General features: G+C 42.4%; 1 protein-coding gene across 1 annotated transcript; it reads left to right on the forward strand.

Moving 5' to 3' along the window:
- The first annotated feature begins 9,928 nt into the window (after positions 1–9,928).
- LOC128266440 (calexcitin-2) lies at positions 9,929–19,749 on the forward strand. The gene is made up of 5 exons (XM_053002958.1): positions 9,929–10,070; positions 15,120–15,265; positions 16,882–16,934; positions 17,173–17,292; positions 18,869–19,749. The coding sequence occupies exons 2-5, from the start codon at positions 15,208–15,210 to the stop codon at positions 19,190–19,192; spliced, it is 555 nt and encodes a 184-aa protein (XP_052858918.1). The 5' UTR covers positions 9,929–10,070; positions 15,120–15,207; the 3' UTR covers positions 19,193–19,749.
- The last annotated feature ends 170 nt before the right edge of the window (positions 19,750–19,919 follow it).

Consider the following 19,919-nt stretch of genomic DNA (forward strand, 5'->3'; position numbering starts at 1 on the left):
GTACACGGAGTCGGGAGAAATCGAAGTTCGGGACCTTGAATGTGGTCGAGTGTTCAGCAGGGACTGCAATTTCTCTGCTGCATCTGCTGCCGCCTGCCGCTGTTATTCAATGGCAATTGCATCATAGCAGCAGCAGCAGCAGCATCAGCAACAGCAGTAGAAGCAGCAACAGCAACATGTGCCTGTGTGTCGATCGGCGGATGCTCTGCTAGAGTTCGAGAAACTCGACAATTAGGCAAATGGTGGGCTGGCAAACTCCACTACCACGCAGCTGATCGATATCGGGCAGCATTTGCATGCCAGCAGCAGCAACTTCAATGCAGCGTATCTTAAAGATGCGCGCATTACATTACCAACAACAACAACAACAACAGCAACAACAACAACAAACCATGGTGGTAACAACAGGCGCTTTCCACCCGACTGGCGATCAGATGAAAACGAAAGTGCTTCAAGTGGTTAGCCAGCTGCTGCTGCTGCTGCTGCTGATGTTGCTGTTGCTCCTACCAATGTTGCTGCACAGCAGCAACTCGAGTCGCACGTTTCCAAGCTGATGCTGCTGCGGCTGCTGCTCAAATTTATCTATTGCCTCGGCTGTTGTGTGTTTCCTGTATCTCCAAGTTTCTGTTGCTGTTGCTGTTGCAGTTGCCACTGACAGTGGCAATGGCAATTTCAATGGCAAATGCCAACGGCAACGGCAACGCTTGCCACATGCATTGCCGCCCATGCGAACTGTTTTGGTTGGCTTTTGTCAAACAAAGAGACTCTTGCAGACAGGCAATTTGACTTTGTCGATGCCCATATAATTAATTGTTTTATTGTTATTTCATCTCAAGTTGAGTAACTGCCATCGACGTCTTTATCAAGCGGAATTTTCGCCAGCGATTGCGTAACAAACTTGTGACTGCACAGAAGCTCAAGGGTAATTAGTTTGGCAAACTTTGAAAGCAAATGTTGTTGCTTTGGCGTCTGTCTAGGGTTAATGTACTTGTCATGCGGGTCTTAATTTGGCCACCCGACTGGAACCGAAAGTTCTCCGGAGATGTTGGCTAGATTCCAAGCTAGCTCACCTTTTCGCTTTCGCATATTTCTCTGGCTAATTCATGTTGCCGGTGGGTACTTTAATATTTGTTTTTTTAATTTTTAATATGTACTTTATACTTTTTGGCTAATTACCACGTTTATGGGGCTATTACGTCTTATAAGGCAACGTAAATTTATTTCCTTAGTGATACTTAATTTAAATTTAGCAGATAATTAAACTTCAGCTTTCTATTTAAAAAAAAAAAATTAAGTATTTATTTGGGTACAGGGAAATACTTATAAAATTCTAGAGATTGAAAATATTGGCACACAATTAGTAACTACTATTAAATGGAATGGATTGAACCATTACGAAAACCAGGTGATTTTTTTTATTGGATAGCTAAAAATGTGAACTTAAATTAAAGTTTAATGACTTTTTTATGGCAGCAAGAAAAAAGGAATTTTTGTTAATAAGCAAGCTTATGTAGCAACCATTTTATTATGCCATGTACTGCCATATTTTAATGAGATATTTAAGGATTGCAATTTTTAACGGCAAAATGTTTTTAATTTTATATCGTTGTGTTTGCCATATAAAACCAATACATTTATCCTCTATATCAGAGTATTTGCCTTTCGTCAAACTCAAACACCATTTTATGAGTTTGCGCTGTCCGTGCTCGCGCGTGTTAAATTGCAGGCAGCTCAAACAATTAGTGGCTGTTAATGCAATAAATTTGAGTTAATGTGCATCTGTATATATTGGTTTTGCAGCGCCGAGTCGTGCGGAGTTTGCCCCTCGGAATTCCGAGTTCCAAAAACCAAACACTAAACACCAAATACCAAACACCAAATACCGAAGGCCTTCCTCCGATCAACAGGTGTGGGAAGCCCCATAAAAACATAATCACAGATGAGCTCCCATTTGGCTAACCAGCTTTCCTCTCTTTTCGCCAGACAATGGAACTCGGACTGGATTGGGCTGACTTTCCACATCTGGGCTAACAAGAGTGTATAGTATAGTATAGTAAAGTAAAGTATAGGATAGGTGCAGGTATACTAAGGGCCCATTGTGTACGGGCATTTGGCCATTCCGATCGGAGCCGGAGAGCTTTCCATCCAGCGGGCCACACAAGAGGCCTGAATGGCAAGTTGGTAAGATGGCAAGAGGGCAAGATGGCAAGATGGCAAGATGCCGCCTAATAGCGTCCCACCTGCTGCAATCGCGCTGGAAGCTGTTTCTTTTTATTAATAGCAATTAGTTGGCAGGCGAAAAAAGTCAAAAAATATGTGCTTCGAAGTTGCGGCCTCTTGTCTGTTTTCGTTTTCGTATTTGTATACCCTTGCAGAGGGTGATATAAATTCAGCTTAAAGTTTGCAACGCAGTGAAGGGCACATTTCACACACTTTAAAGTGAATAAAGTATAAAGTCATTCTGTTGCAGGTAGTATATACATAAATCCGATCGAGCCGGATTGCACAACTATATAATATAGCTCCCATAAGAACAATTCGAAAAATATATGAAAAATCTATAGCTTGGATGTTTTTTTATTTAAATATACTTCGAAATAAAGTAATGGTTTGCTATTCTAGAATTTCAGTTCAAATTTGATCGGACGACAATAACATTAACATCTCTTATCTTTAATTTTTTTTTAAATTCTTTTGGACGAAGTAATGGTTAAATAATTCAGAATTACGCTTTAATTGTTTTTCAAATCGGAAAACAATATCATATAGCTGCCATTGGAAGGATCGAATAATTGAGCTGAAAGTCATCATAGCTTTAATGTTTTTAGCATTAATTAATTTTATTAACGATATCAAAAAGCGATCGATTAGTTCATCGGAAAACCAACAAAGCATATAGGCATTAAAATCGGAATATAGTTTTTATAAAGAATATCAAATTTTTGCCATAGCTGCAAGGGTACACAACAATCGGCTTGCCGTAGTTTGCTTCCTTTCTTGTTTGATTTGGTTTATCCGCGTTTTTCCTCGCTTTTCTTCTAGCGGTTGGTGTATGTGGCGCAAAATCTGCGGTTTCCATGTGGCGCTGATGCGAAGTCGCTGTAAATGAACCGCTCGTCGAGAGACTGTGTGAGCGGCGACATATGCTTGTCAAGTGGCAAATTATTCCGCTTGGCATTTAGGCGACTTGAACTCGATTGAACCCGATAGACGTGGCCGAGCCGGCGACTCCCCCGGGAGACTGCCTAATCAAGGTGGGTTCGAATTAAATACGAAAATTATGTCATGCAGTCCGAGACACTGAGATTGTGGCGCAGTGCAGAGATGGCACAGTCAGATAAAGCCAATTACCCAATGCAAACAAGTAAGAGCAAAGAAAAGCCACAACAGTGGGGCTGCACAATTACTAATTGCACTTTAGATTGAGGCCTGTCAAAAGCCAAGGCAATTGGGTAAATTTGATTTTTAAATGAGCCAGCCGGCAATCAGCGGACCAGCCTCCGCTCGCGAGGTTTCTGGAAGGGCGTTTTTGATAAGGAAAACCCCTTGGACTTATCAGGAAGATCCCCTTCTTAGCCAACATTCACGCTTATCTGGCAAACATTTCGTGGTGAAAGTGACGCAGTCTCAGATACAAATGCGGCAATTGCCCTGCCAAACGGAGTACAAAAAACAAAAGAAAACCGCTGTCGTTGTTTACCCAACATTTCCTGGCAATGTTTGGCCTGGCCATGTCATAACCTTAGCCTAGACCTTGCACATCACCCACTCATCCACACACCCGTCCACACGAACAGTATCCCATATCCCGTATCCCCTATCGCCACCCTGCGAATTCCCACCCAGTGGCAGGCGAGGTCGCCGAAGATATAAATTACCATAGTCAAGTGGCCCGGTCTGGTTGGAGCTGCCCAAATTTTTGGCCCAGAAGTCGAGCCCTACTGTCGACTGCTGACTGCTGCCTTTTTCATGGCTTCCGTCGCCACAGTCGCTGCCAAAATCAATGAAATTTTCAGCTTCCGCTGTCATTGCGCCCTTCCCGCCCGACATCCAAGCCAAGTGGGGATTGTAAAATTGGGCCGGCGAGGCAATAATTGTTATTATACCATCCGTTTGTCTGGTATTTATTTTGCATATGTGTTTGCATAAGGGCATGAGCCAAATTTGCACTAGATTCGCCGGGCAAAAGAGTCTTCGCTATACTTTAAACTGTTTGCTGCAAATTAAGAGATAAAGCCAAATATCAAAACTAAAATAATTAAAACTTATTAGTTTTAACTGTAAAAGACTGTAAAAAAATTCGTACCTATTTATTTAATATTAAACATTATAGTTTATCCTTTATTTTGCTCTTGATTGGAGGCGATTTGAAATTACCTCAATCCGGTTGGCTTACATATAACTTTATAACTTGAAAGTCGTAATTTGTATATTTTATATAATTAGAAATTCCAGGGAATTGTTTTTTCTGAGTATTTCTTTACTACTTTATATTATTAATATTAATAACAAAACAAAAGATTTGTTGCTAGTATTTACTTTTGCCAAAAAAACCTATTTCAACAGATAAACAGTATTATTTGTGGATGAAAGATTACTATTTTAATTATTAATTATATTATTAAACTACATACTAGTTAAAGTATAATTTATTTATTGTTATTTTTTTGTTTATGCGTCATTTGTATTCTGATAACAATAATTATATTTATAGCATTGTTTCTATGGCAAAGATTTGATATTTAAATAGCTTTAAAATCATGAGATGGTCCCACGCTGATATGGGGCGAATATCTTAACAATCTCTGGCGTTATCTTTGCAATTGTCAAGAGCATACCGCATCAGCTGACTGGGAGGTTGTATAACTACTTTTATAATTAATTGGGTATACAATTGGTCAATAAAAAGTTAAATTTCTTTTTAAATTATAGAGCATTGTCACTGCAGTGAGGCCTAATTTTCTAATTTCTTATTTAGTATTTTGTTTGCAGTGCTTCCTGGGTGTAAACAAAAAAGAATTCCGAATTTTTTCGGAAGGTCAGTTCGGGCCAAAGGTGGGCCGCCACCACAGGCTGTTGGTGTTTGGCGAGTCAAATTAAAATTCAGTTTATGTGGCCTGAAGAGTGGAAAGCTCGGGGCGTTATGTAAGCCTTTGTTATGTGGGTGGGGAAATGTAATAATTCCGAAATGACCGTCAAAGCACGTGGAAATAATTACGCAAGCGTTTCCAACGGGCCAGCGGTAAATTCAATTTGGCCCGGCTAAAGGGAAATCAGCGACTGCAGCGAAAATCTCGGGTCATCAATTTGCTATTCGGCATGGCTGCAAGGATGCGAACTACACGAGACAAATTCCGTTTGGCAAAACATAAATCTGGCAGCCAGCGCACACAAGTACCAGGTCAACAAAAAACAAAAAGAAGCAAAAAAAAAAAAAACCCAAAAGAAAAGACAACAAACAAACAACGAAATGAGAGAACAAACAAATAGTCAGAGATACGAGTGCGACTACAGATGCAGATGCAGATGCAGATGCAAATACAGATACAGATAGGGATCCAGATTCAGATACTAGTGCTGCAATCGCATGCAGACATTCCGAAAACATTGGAGGACATGTGTAATTTCTCACGTGCAACTGCGGGGTCTGCACCCTCGCCATCCTGTAAATTCACCGCCTTTTCCACAAAATGGGTGGAGGAGGTGGCCGGAAGGACGCCAGCTGAAAACAAACAAAAAGCCAAATAAAACAAACAATAAAAACGCTTGTATGTAGCAGCGAGCATAAAAGGAGAGTGCTTAAAAAATAATAGTAAATTACACAGACAAGCACCGGGCCAGGCCACGCCCCCCCCTTAGCCACCTTTAACCCCCTTTAGCCACTACCATGCATGACAAGCTTGCGTTATTTTTGGGGCAAGCTGATTTAATCCCAGGCTGCAGAAGCAGCAAGGTGCACACGGGGGGCGTTGAAGGGTTTTGCTCACCTGTCCTGGCCCGATTTGCCACAATTTGCAACGCCCCACTTGCACCTTTTTGCAGGGAATCCCGTACTCAGGGGCGGAGCTCTGGCTGGGAGATGGAAATTAGAAGGGGTCGACGTATTGCCCTAACTTTTTCGGCTGCTTTCCCTTTTCGGCGCATTTAAATTCAAAGGGAATTCCACTTAAAGTGGATTATATGCCATTTCCCCCAGAACTCAAATTGTTTTACTCGCCATTTGCGATATGAGAACTCATGGCAGGACCCAAAGTGTTCCGTTTCTGATTATGCTAAATGAGATGATGATTTTGCCAGAAGAGGAGAGTGTGCTGTGCCATAGAGGTAAGTGCAATTTAGTTAAAGTTACTCATGACACACGAGTTTTGCGAGAGCGTCTGCTCTGCTTTTATAAAATACTGCAGAGCGTGTGCTTGATTTTTCCCAGCTTATCTCAGTGGCTTCGACGTGCAAATGGAATTTTATATAGTTCCAAAACTTTGCGCTCTTCAGCATATAGCATATAGTATATATTATTTATTTTCTTCTATTTTTCTTTCCATCTGCCGCTTCGGTGAGAGTCCTGGGCCGGAGACTCATCCTCGGCTGGGATACAAATGTTTTCATTAAGTTCGGTTTGTTTGGTGGTTTCCTTTGTGACCTGCTTTGTTCTCGGTCGCCATTGTGGTGTCCGTTGCTTCTATCCCCACTGCCCTGCCACTGCCTCCTCCGCCCATCTGCCCATCTGCCCATCCGCCCATCCGCCCATCTGCCGATCTGCTACCACCCACTCTTGTTGCCAAGCTGGAACACTAAACAATACGGCAAAATTACTTAATTTCATGTTGGTCTAATCAAGTTGCCATTGCCGAGCAGGTAAGCGACGAGTGTGTGGCTGGCACGGAACGTCCTCTGCACAAAGGTGGTGGCCACCAGGAGCAGTATAAACAGCAGCAGGAGCAGCAGGAGCTCGAGGGGAATGTGTTCCTAGGGTGGGAGGCAGTGGTTGGTGGCTGCCGGCTACCCACAAATAATTCGCCGTTGCCGTGCACCTTTAAAACGTCTACACTTTAAAAAAGGTTGATTTTTCCTCCAACCATAATTTCTATTCAAACCTGATTTAAAAAAGCCTATGAAGTTTAGGAAACAATTACGTTTTTTTTTTAATCTAACGCATCTGAATCTAACTATTTATAATTAAACGACTTTTGGATAGTAAATCATTTTATTGCTTAAATTATATTATCATTAAAAAATCATTACAATATAAACTTTAAAATACGAGCTCAGTCTATTGAAATTACTGATTTTATAAAATCTCATTCAATTTAATTTTTGAAATGAATTTTAAACTTTTTTGTTCATGCCTTTTGAAATGTTATAGAAATGCGATAATTAGTTAAATTAATTTCTCAAAAACAAAGTAGAAGGTCGAATTAATATTAACATTTTTACAAATCAAATGCCAGTTAAAGTCCTAAAATTTCTATTTTGTGTATCTTATATTGCAACGGATTTCATTATTAATGCAAATTGTAGTATTTTTTGGTGTCAGTTTAAAAAAAAATGTACTATCTCTGATCTGTTTTCTTGAGTTTGCATGTCTGGTCTTTTAGGGGCAAACTTAAACTTTTTTCCAGTGTACTTTGTCTGCTCGTGTGTGAGCCACAACGGAACGTTTAGTGGTCCCACTTAGGAGGCAGGGCAAAAGGGAGGAAAGAGCAGACGCAGACGTGGAATGGAGAGCCAAAAAAACAACATGAAATAGGTGGACAGCTAAACGCTGAGAAATGGGGCCAAACGCTAGAAGGCATCCAAGATTTTAGTGGGTCTTCGTCAGCCAGGCTCATGTTAATTTCAAACTGTGTCAATGTCGGCTTCCGTTTCCTGCCCACACATGGAGGCAGGACGTAGCCCTTGGCCACTTGAGATGCAAACAGGTAAAAAGGCCACAAATTTAAACATTTGCCTACTCCAACACGCACCGTCGCTCCCACACACACCCCCCCACAAACACAAACACACACACACACCCAGAAAAGCAGAGCAGGGAACGAAACATTGGTAAAACGGTCATCTGCAATAAGCATCATCTGCTGCCGGTGGAACGGCGTGAAAGTGAAACAGGTCCTGGCTGCAGGAACCCCGCTGGGTGTCGCCAGCCGAAAAGCAGCAGCAGAAAAGCAGCAGGATGTGGGCCAAAGCCAAACGAACGGCCTGCTCCGGAGGCGCCTGATAAATTGGCAACGACATTTCAGCCAAAACTTGACAATTAACAGCTGAAATACATGAGCTGTATATGTAAGACTGCTTTGTGTAATTAAAAGCCGGACAGACAGCCTGGAAATTGCCCGACTTAAATGCTTTTTTCTAGCTGCTGTCGGTTGGTGGTCCACTCTTGGCCAAGATTGAATGCGCCACCAGAAATTATGCCGCCAAGTGCCGTCCTGCTGCCTTGTTATTGCTGCAGCAGTAGCAGCAGCAGCAGCAGCAGCAGCAGCAGCAGCTGTTTAGGCTGCCTTCTTTGGGTCAAATTAACTTTTGCCAAGTTTAGCCCAGCTCGCAGCCTATGTGGCTGTGTGTCTATGTGTCTGTTTTGAGTGAGTGTGCGAGTGTGTTTCGGTTCATAGTGTGTGTGTCAAGGCTATGCTAAAAATTTGTCCACAACATTTGCACATTTTGATTTGTTATGTTGTGATACACTGCGAGAATTGCATTTATTCGGATGGGTGTCATAAAGTATATCGATTTATTGGGTGTGCTAATTAATTAATTGAAATTAGGGAAATTTCGCAATATTTTGCACAGATTTATAAACCAGATACATTCCTAACTACTGTTGGCACCGAATTATTTATCATTATTTTAAATACTATTAATTTTACTTGAAGTGTCATCAAAAAAATAATAAAGAAAAGAAAAATTATCCTCTATGGACAATTATTTTAAACATTCCATGAATTTTAAATTGTAATTTTTTTTGGTACTCTTTTAGAATACAATTTTTTTTTAGCAAAAAAAATATTAAACTTTTAAAGGCTAACCCAAAAATTATACTTGTTTTTGGTTCTTTTGGTTCAAAATAAAGTTTATTTTTAAACTGCTTCTTTTGTGTGATTATTTTATTATACTTTGGTAAAATCTATAAAAAAAGAATCATATAAAAAAAATTTGGTAATTCTTTCGTAAAAAAATTGATGCACAAAATATTTATCGATCCAAACAACTCTAGTCTACTTTTAGGTTAATAAATGACGCACTATAAGATTTACAAATGGGTACATTCTATTTAATCTTAGCAAATAATTTAGTTAAATGACAACACGAAACAGTTTATAGTTTTCTACCCAGTCTTAACCTAAATCAAAAACAGGAGAAAGAGTGATAAACTTTTAATACGAGCTTAGTCAAACCGAGCGAACATTCCTTTGTCCCGACAGTAACCCGGTAAGCCAGTTGCACATTCCTCAGTGTTTTTGACAGCCCGGGGCGTCGTAACCCCTGTGCCCACTACATTGTATGCCGGCCGATAAGAAACGCCATTTAATTACCAAAATAAAGTGCAGACCGCCAGCCCAGCATGGAGTTTTCTGCGAGTGTCAAATCCCAAAACAAACCCACGAGCAAATATGCCGCATGCTGATGCTGATACTTCTGCTGATGCTTCTGCTGATGCTTCTGCTGCTAACAGTGCACGTGGTGGCCAAAAAGCACACTGCACTCACACTGCTGCACTGCCCATGCACACTTTCTCACACACACACACACACACACACACAGCGAAGCCGACTGCGACGACGACTGCGACAGCGACGGCGACTGCGATAAGATAAAACTCAGCGTTGACATAGGGCACCCAGAGCGCCCAAGTTCTGCCGACGCCGACAGCGACGTCGGCGCAGACGGGGAGCCCATATAAAAGCCGCTGGCTCGACGGCAACGAGCATCACAAGACGGCCAACCGCGTTGCCGAGCAGACGAGTGAGTCCAGGTCCAGGGTGCCTAAATCCAAAGTCCGAAATCCGACATCAGAAATCCGAAATCCGAAGTCCGATATTCCAGTCAGAAAGAAGACAGAGTCAGAAGCAACGGTAAAGTTGAAGTCCAAAAAGTACCTGTGTGTTTGTGTGTGTGTGAGCGAGTGCATTGTGCGAGTGTGCAAGTGTGTTTGTGTTAAGAGTTTCCGTTACAAGAATAATAATGGCGCAAAATTTTTGAAAAACATACATTTCGAAAACCACCGACGACAAAAGAACAAGCCAAAAGTAACGAGCACAAGTGGGTGGCTCAAAAAGCTGGTGCTGGCTCAACAGGAACCAGAGCCCCAGTTTTTCTTGAGTGGGCAGATAGTTTGTGAAAGAGGTCTTTTAAGGGGAGAAAAGGCGGTGGTTGTGCGAAACACAACCAGCCTCTCGACAATTTAACAACTGGAAGAATATTCTTACTTCCCCACCTTGGCCAGCCATAATGAATTCATTGAAATCGGCCTGGCCAAAGTTTTGCTGGCCAGGCCAAGGTAAATGCATGGCAAGGCAGAAGCGAGAGCCCAAGGATCCTCGTCCTGTCAGTCAGTCAGCACGGTTTGGTCCCGCTGTTTGGCCAGGCATGCGTCGCTGGCCTTAGGCCGCGCATTGTCTGCTCCTTGGCTCCTCCGCGGCTGCAAATTAAATGTAAATTAATGCAAATTATACAGAATTGCTGCCAGTCGGACAATGCAACAAAGGTACAGCAAAGTGGGCACCGGGCAGATAGTGGACATCGGGCAACGGACAACGGAATACGGACAATTCCCCGAGCTGCATCAGCAGATAAAGAGCAAACGACTACGCCACTTGCATTGTCTATTATTTTAAATTGGCTGCGCAAATTTACGGCAGCGCAAAAGTAATTAGCGACCGTTGAAAACTATGCCAGCGAAGCGACGCCCAACTCGAATTGAGAATGAAGATGGGTGAGAATTGGAAAAGCGATTGGGATTGGGATTGGTTTTGGGATTGGGATTGCGACTGGGTCATTTGGTCACGAGCATCGTCCGGGGATTATACTGCTGGGATCAGCAGCAACCTGTGCTCCGTATATGCTGCCCATGACAGCCCAAATAAATATTCGCCTAACCCGATTTGCATGCTAATGCAATCATAACATTTACAATTAGTCCGCAAATCGACTGGCAAAATCGATCAGACCCGAGTGTCGGCGTGTAGCATACTTTTCAGCACTGCCTCACAACTGTCAACTATGCGAATGCCATGAATTTATATTCCACGTCCCGATTTTTATTCTCAAATAATTTATGAGTATCCTGCACCTGCCCTTGCCCCGCTGGGGATTTTGCATAATAAACACATTGCAGGCCAAACAAAAAACGAGTCAGTTTATGCAAATCAAATTGTGGGGCGTTCTCTAATTTGATTGCCCAATAAATTGCTAAATCAAATCAGCCCGTTTCACATCTCGCCCGCCACTAAAAATGCAATTAAAACATTGATGTCTTCATATTGAAATTTATAACTTCGCAGATGGCGATTTATGGCCCGAGAGGCCGTATAAAGCGCTTAAATATTTCCGCCATATTTCCATTATTAGAAACTCGTTGCGCAGCACAGCCGAATATGCAAGTGCCAGCGAAACTCAAACAGAACCCAATTAACGAGCCTTCGGTGATGTTGGTTAATGTGGTCGCCTCGTGCCACAAAAGCCGACGCTGTTTTGCGGCCGGCAGCGCGTGGCTTTTATGCATTGGCGCATGAGTATTGGTAATTAATGGGGGGCGGCTTCATAAATGCCCATACCCATCCCCATGCCATCTCCATGCCACAACGACAAACAAATGGCGGCGGCACACGGCGTATGCGTAATGTGCTCGGCCGCCAAACAGAAAGCGGAAAACGGAAAAGTGAGAAACAAATGGCATCGATGAATTCAATTTGCGCGCGTATTTAATTATTAATTTCGAGGATAAATAATCCGCACATCAGGCTATTAAAAGGCTTTAAATTTCCAGGGCCAACTCCAATTGCGAGCCGTAAGTGCCAGCGAAATGACATTCCGGTGCATTGGCTTAAATTACATCTGCCAGCAGGTCCGTGTGTCAGGATTTAATTTCACAAGAGGTGAAAATCCTACTGCAACGTGGCTTTATAAAACCAGATCACTACCAGGCGCAGTCAACTGAGCATTTAAATTCATTAAAGCAAAAGGGCAATTTAATTTTGTTACCATATTAAAATTAGGAAAAGTGCACTATGAAAAATTAGGCCAAATTAACATCTTTTTAGGTTTTTTTGTTTAAGTTTTTTGGACATAATAATGTATACTTTCAACTTTTTTTAATTATTTATTTTTTCTAAAATAGTCTTAGGAGGTAAACTCGAAAAATTTAAAAAGTTTAAAAGTATTCCCTACATCATGACTTACGATCTTTCACAAATGTCAAACATTACATTAGTGTAAGCCTGCGTATCTTCTCATTCAAAAACTTTTAAGGATATTACCTTGCCGCTTTGACAAGATATTTTAAAAGAGTAAACTATCGAACAAGCTATACGCGATTCGTGAAAAGTATCACACTGGTATACTACTTTAAACGGACCTTAAAATTTTCAAAAATATGTCTTAAAACTTAGACAAAATAAGGAGCATGTTTGCCAAGCATTTCTCAGATTTACGGGAAAGCAAAATAATAAACGGGGAACTATAGTTCTTTTTTTTCCAGGAATCTAAGATATGAAATTACTAATCCGAACATGGTTTTAACATACAAAGGTATTTTTTGTGTATACAAAAATTTCATCAATTTGATTAAGTTTCTCAAAAAAGATGAAAACTTTTACCTCCTTGCTACGTGCCTGTATTTTAGGTGGAGCTGTCCTTATAGCCTGTAAAAAACGAACTCATGCAGTTGCAATTGGACATAAAAATGGAAAGGGATTCAAATTGAATTATACACTTTTTGTGTGCTTTTATATTCAGCTTTTATTTCGGTCCCGTCACGCCCACTTCGATTTCACCTGATGTTAATTGACGCTCACGTAGGAAATTAATGAACTGTGACAGTCTGCTTTATAAGTCAATGTGTGTGCATTTAACACTAAATGAACTTGACATCGTTTGCCACAATGTGTGCAACTATCGCAAAACCCCAATTAATAATAAATTGATTAAACTAGCGATTATACCTAGCAAAATATTTGTCAAAAATGAATTTGTATGAAAGCGAAATTGGTAAATTCCATTACATTTACCATGGTGGCTTAAATCGAAGTAAGCTTTCGATGAGATTAACTGTTCTAACGGGAAATGTATGGGCAGCTTAGTGTAAATATTATAAACTTTACAATTTATAATTGCCTCGTTTTGCTTCTATTTGGGCTTAATGGTTATAAATCCGCTTTCTTTTTAATTATTTCCCAACCTTTTTGTATTGATCAGTTTGTTAAATTTAAACCACTGTGTTTATCGAGATAGGCGAAGAACTCACCTCCCACTTAGATACCGGAAGGCAATAAAACAATATTAATAATGTCCCTCAACTTTAGATGGAATTACAGTTTCGAGCCATCGTTTCCTTGGGCAAAGCAGCCTTGGCTGCTAACAAAAACCAATCTTTTCGCCGTAATAATATAATAATATTAGCTCTAGTAAGAGCAAAAATTACCTGCACTTGACCGAATGCCTTTACCATTTGCGCCGTTTTGGATCGTATGCCTTATTTCAATTTGCCGCTCAGCAGCATATCCAATTGGCGACTCGGAGATATTCCATTTAATTTCATTTCAGAGGCAAACTGCATTTTTGCCAAAAGGAAGTGCTCCGCTTTTAGCCATCAGCCACCAGCCAAGAGCCATCAGCCATCAGCCATCAGCCGTGGGCCATCGGCGTTTTCTTGGCCAACGGTATCCTCGTGGCCGTTGCCATTGTCATGTTCATTGCATTCCACTTTCCACTTGACATCCTCGCAGCAATTTCCCTCTGTTGTGGAATTATGCTTTGGCTACCTTAGTCGCTTCGAGCCAAGCTAAACAAATGGCCGTTTTTGGAGCAAGGGGTACAAGTGGATGGAAGGCGTCCCCGAAAGTAAACTAAGGCAAATATTTACTGTGTTTATGCGAAGACAGTTTCGCAGATTGCGACAGCCTTAAAAACAAGTGAATTAAGTGTCTCATTTCCTAATGGATTTATTTTGTTAGTCATTGCTTGAGAAATATTGCTTTCAACTTAGCTTTTATTTTGAATCCTCGTTAACGGCTTTCGTTTTAAAAGGCATAAAAACCACCTCGAAATATGGGCCATATAAATATATATTTTTAAAAGATTTGATAGAGGTGGGAAATGACAGCGTCCAGTATTCATTAGAGATGTCGAATAAAATAAAACAAAGCACACTTTTCACAGCTTAAAAGGCGATTGCGAATCACTTGAGTTTCGCAAAATAGCAGCCATAAACGTGGTATATACATATGACGTTCTCGTTTGGAGGCAGTTAATGCAAACACGAAGGCTTTCAGCGCTGGTAATGGCCTGGTCTGGCCCTTTGATGTTTGGGGCCTGTTTAGTGCGACTGCCGCCGCCGAGATACATTCCACAATGCCAATGCATGCATATATAGTTCTGTCTAATTTAGCGCATGGCCCTGCCTTGCATCTGGCTGCTGATTGAAGGTTAAATGAGCCATGAGCCCCCTTTCTCAAAGGGGGGCGTGGCGGGGGCAGTCTGAGCCAAAGCCATAGCCTGCATTTGTGTCGCTCTTAGCTCAGCACTCGACCCGCCCCCATTACCCCTTTTGCCTCCCCCCTCCCACGGGATGCATTTGCATGGCGCATGGCTCTTTTGCTCCCCTCGCATCCTTAGACGCTCCTGTTTTATTTCCCTTGCCTGAATTAGCTGGCATAAACTAAGCCAGTCAACTAGAGCAAACCCAATCCGTTTTCCTGCTGCTTCCGCCAGTTCTATTCTGCTGGTTTTGGTTTCAGTTCCTTTCATTTTTATTCCCCTTCTTGACTGTTATTTTAACGAGGCACCATCCCTAATTGAGAGAAAACTTTAAACTTGAACGCAGTTTCCTTTTGAAATACACTTCATTTGCCAATTCATGCCATTCACGATGCTTGTGTAATTGTGTTTTTTCGTTGTCATTGCAGTTCCCCATTTCCGGCTGCAACTGAGGAGAGCCAATAAAAGTGCAATAAAGAAAACAACCAGCGGAGACAAAAAAAAACACACACAATAATGTCGATCTCCGATTTCCGCAAAAAGAAGCTGCTCTTCCTGTTCAATGTGTTCTTTGGTGAGTATTTATCGGAATGATGAATGGCCCGGGTGAGAATGGAGTTTATAACTGCCAGTCGACATTTCTCTTATTGCCACTTCTGGAACCCACTGCTGGAAAACTTTGATTAGATTGCACTCCAAGTGCCAGAAAGTTCCTTAATAGGATTAAAAAGCACAACACACCGCAGCTGCTGGCCAGAGATAGGGATATGGGGCTTCCCGTAATAAAGCCGTAAACTGAATGACAGTTATTAGCATGCAGTTCCGCCTTCGATTTAATCTCCATCTCCAGCATCCCGGCGGTGCATACAGCGCGTATACGTAATGCGGTGTTCCAAGATCGCGTATACGTAAGTGCACGAAATCCACTCGAATGCGTCGAGTGTGTTCCTCTCCATGTTTAATGCACAGAAGTGTTTGCCTGTCAGCGAAGTCAAACAAAACTTGACAATTTAAAATTAAATTAAATGCAATGCAAATGCCGAGAGGAGCAACTTTCGAGGACGGAGCTCGCAAGACGGCCACTCTCTGTGTGTGCTCAGGTTAAGTGCTATTCAATTATGACTAATTCACTGGTGCGGTTGGCTCATCCCTGCCATATATTCTCACACTAACTTGGCTCAGTGCCCGCCCTTCGCCGGCAGATGGTCAGGCAATAACAAAAGAGAAGCGCCCAAAAAAAAAGGTCATAAAACGCAAGCGCCAAACACTTGACACTGGCACTGAAGTGGCCGTTTGCACACCGTTGCGAATGATTATGGAGCGTCCGCATGGCCAAAAGCCAAGTGTAGGGGTTGCTGGAGGGGTTACTGGGAAATAAGAAAACTCGACACACGTTTATTTTAGGAATCTTTTAAACACTTTTAAAGAGTGTCAAAGAGGTGTCAAAAAAAATGTTTACCTAATATAAGTAAAAACTTAAAACTTATTGAAGAGTTGAAATCATTAAAACACTTTTTGAGAGTTTAAAAAAGTGGCAAACAAATTTTACTTAAAAAGAATAGATTTTTAAATAAGTTATAGCTTGAAACTTTTTTAAGAGAAACATTTATTAATAATTTATTGGTTCCTAAATTTTGATTTAATTCCTGTTCTTTCTCACGTGTTCCAAGGCGTAACTGATGAAAATAAAATTATTTATGAATTACTTTTGAATTTAAAGTTCGAATTTAATGGTCTTAAAGATCTCTAAAAATGACTATTTCTTTTTCCCCATTTGTGAAATAAAATATGGAACAAAATTTAAATTGTTTTCTGGTTAAAAAATAATCGATATATTATTACCATATCTTAAATGCCACTATGGGCTGGAGTAATTTTTCAAATTTCGTGCTACTTTTTCTCTGAGTGTGGTAGAGATTTTTATGAGCTGGAGGGGTGGCAGTTAGACTGTGCAATTCCGATGATGTTCGCACCACCACCGCCGCCAACCGGAACTGTGTCGCAGCCTGCCAAAAGATCCGTACATTGTTCATCGTTCTATTCGTTCTTTTTTTCGGGCCTTTTTCGGCTGCGCTGTTTGGTTTTGTGGCCCCGACTGACCAATGCAAACAATGCGGGACAACAACATGCAATTCACGATGACTGCCCTCCAATATTAACAACAATGCGTCATAATGCGTGTCGCAACAGATGTGAACCAAAGCGGCGAAATCGACGTTAAGGACTTCGAGCTGGCCATCGAGGTAAGTGGAGCGGAAATACTGCTGGCAAAAAAGCTAGCAAAAATTTGAATGTGTATGTTGTTGAAGAGTGCATTCGAGAAATTCTGGCAACTACATCAGCAAAAGCGCTGCGCAAATGCTGCCAATGTTTTGCCTGCAGTTTTTGCATGCAGTTTTTGCCCACCGATAACTCAATTTGGAAGTGCCGTGCTGACTGTTTTTGTTTTTTTTTTTTTTTTTTTTTTTTGGCCAATTGCAGCGCGTTTGCCAACTGCGCGGCTGGCAGAAGGACACGCCGAAGAACAAGGAGACCTACGACCTGATGATGGAAATCTGGACTGGCCTGCGCTCCAAGGCGGACAAGGACAACGACGGACAGGTGAGTTCCGAGTTGCAGAGGCAGAGGCAAAGGCAAATGCAAAGGCAACTACATGTCAAGTGATTCGGTTTTTGTCTGGCTCCATTGTCAGTGCCGAAATTGCTGAAATCCATGGACTGCACTCGATGCCATTGTGGCAGCAGCTGACAAGTGGGCAGGACAGGACACCCTGCCCCTGGCCAATTCACACACCCACCTACACACTCGCATTCACACTCTCATTCACACTCACATAGCGACGTCCTTCGCTGGCACAGACAAACGCAAAAAACGGAACAGAAATTCCGTTCATAAATTTCCCTTTTTATTGGTGCGGAATGCCGAGGGGTAAACAAATTCCCTGCCAGCGTGCGGAAATTGAATTGTGAATTATTTGAGCAGTAGTGCCATTCGAATTCCGGCCGGGTATTCCTTGCCACCAACTTTCTCCTCATTACGAACAAAGACCAACTTTGTCCTGCAGACTGCAGGTATATGCACTTCTGCAGGTCTCGCTACAGTTGCCGCCATTTATGGCTGGCATAATCGCAACGCCAGTGCAGCAGCAAATTAAATTATAATCCGGACCAGCACATAGTTCAATATCAACAAACGGCGACCAAAACCCGCAGCAATGCGATACAAAGCGAACAGAAATTGAAATGTCAGACCGACAAAACCTCGGCTTTATTCTATTGGCGCGTTCCAAGGGTTACGGGTTTACTGGTTTACGGGTCTACTGGTCTACGGATACTTTGTGCGCAACTAAACTCAATGAGGTAGTGGAACTTCGTCTGCCACAAAGCCACAAAAGTTCTGGCCACCGGCCAAGGAACTTGATGGAGTTTGCTGCCAAAATATGCCAAATCCCCGCCATTGTTGGCCCGCCTTTGTGGCAGTCAGCTTAGGATTTATTGTTCACTTTGCGCAGCAATCCAAGTCGGAGCACGTGCCGTGACACGGGCGCAAATTAGCCGGAAAAGCAGACACAGTTGGCTAGACTACGCATCTCTCAGCGGCACAGGGTCAAGGATCTGGCCCGTTTCGATTCAGTCTGGGGCCATAAACACACAAATATGCAGTTAGTTCGAATCGCTGTTTAGAGTTCCTTTTGTGAACAGTGGGGAGGGTGGGGTGAAGTGCCAATTGGCAGTACAAGTGGTACTGGCCAGACACAACCTTCGCACTTATTTATGGCGGTATTAAAACATGCCAAAACGTAACGGCTGGCCACAATTAATGGGATGGTGCTGGTACTGGTACTGCTGTGGCGGTACCTCCTGCTGAAAAGGCGGTCAGCCAAGTTGGTCAAGGCGATGTTGCGGTAATTGCCTTGTTCGGTATTGGCGGCCAGAAAATGTTAATAACGCATCACTAGATACTATTTTGGGGGGGCATAAATTACAGCACCGAAACAGGCATAACCATAGACAGGGGATGTTTTATGGGGAAACTCCGCCCGAAGCGCTACCTACTAATGGCCTTTTCAGCACGGGGCGTGATGCATAAATCTGGAGCTTCTAATACGCCATCCGCCATCCGCCATCCGCAATCCGCAATCTCGACGCTTCATCCTTTATGGCATCCTATATTCCAGGTCAGCGTCGACGAGTGGTGCAACATGTGGGACGCCTACGCCAAGGACCCCAGCAGCGTGATGGACTGGCAGAACGCCTACATGAACTTCATGTTCGACCTGGAGGACGCCTCGCACGACGGCGGCATCGACGTGACCGAGTTCACGCTGGTCTGCTCCAGCTACGGCCTAGAGAAGACCGAGTGTGAGGAGGCCTTCGGCAAGATGGCCCAGGGCCAGGGCGAGGTCACCAGGGAGCAGTTTGCCGCCTTGTGGAAGGAGTACTTCGCCGCCGAGGACTTGGACGCGCCGGGCAACTTCATCTTCGGCAAGACCAAATTCTAAGACCCGGAAGCCAAGAGCTCCGACACTGGCCATACTGAACAAATGCAACAAGTGAAATTATTATTAAAACTACAATAATATAATGTATCTATTATGGACACGGAGGGCAGGCGATCGATCTCGGACCTCGATCCTCCCGATTTGATGCTCCGTCGTTGTTAGTTGAGTGTTGTTTTCTCTCCAAGAATCTCAAGTTTTGCCCAATTCAATGTTCTTATTTAGTAGCGTAATCTGTCTGTAACCTATTTATACTTTATAAATCAAGGCTTCGAGGAATACGCAAGCTGCGGATATCTCTACACATTCATATATGCAAAAGTGTACCTTTACGAACTACGACTATATCTACCGATGATATCAATTACGAGGTAGGATCCCGCACCGATCCGTATCAATGTGGTGCGTAAATTAAATCAATTAAACTGTCAAATTGTTATGTGTGTGTAGTCGTCGTTTATCGTCTCGCATCTATGGCGTATAAATTTAAATGTAAATGTAAAGTGTTCCAAGAAATTACAACAATAAAATCAAAGTATCTACACGAATCTCGTCCCTCACTTGTTGCTGGCCTTGTAATTTCGATTTAAAATGGCGTTTCATGGGCCTGGTGAGGGGGGTGAAAACAGCAGACAGGGCAGCGCATCAAGTGCGATATAATCAACGTGTGCCCGGCAATTTATGAATATTAAGGATAGAGTGCTTCCGGCTGGTCAGCGTTAAGGAAACT

The sequence above is a fragment of the Drosophila gunungcola genome, chromosome 3R (genome assembly GCF_025200985.1).
Source record: "Drosophila gunungcola strain Sukarami chromosome 3R, Dgunungcola_SK_2, whole genome shotgun sequence".
Classification (NCBI taxonomy): Eukaryota; Metazoa; Arthropoda; class Insecta; order Diptera; family Drosophilidae; genus Drosophila; species Drosophila gunungcola.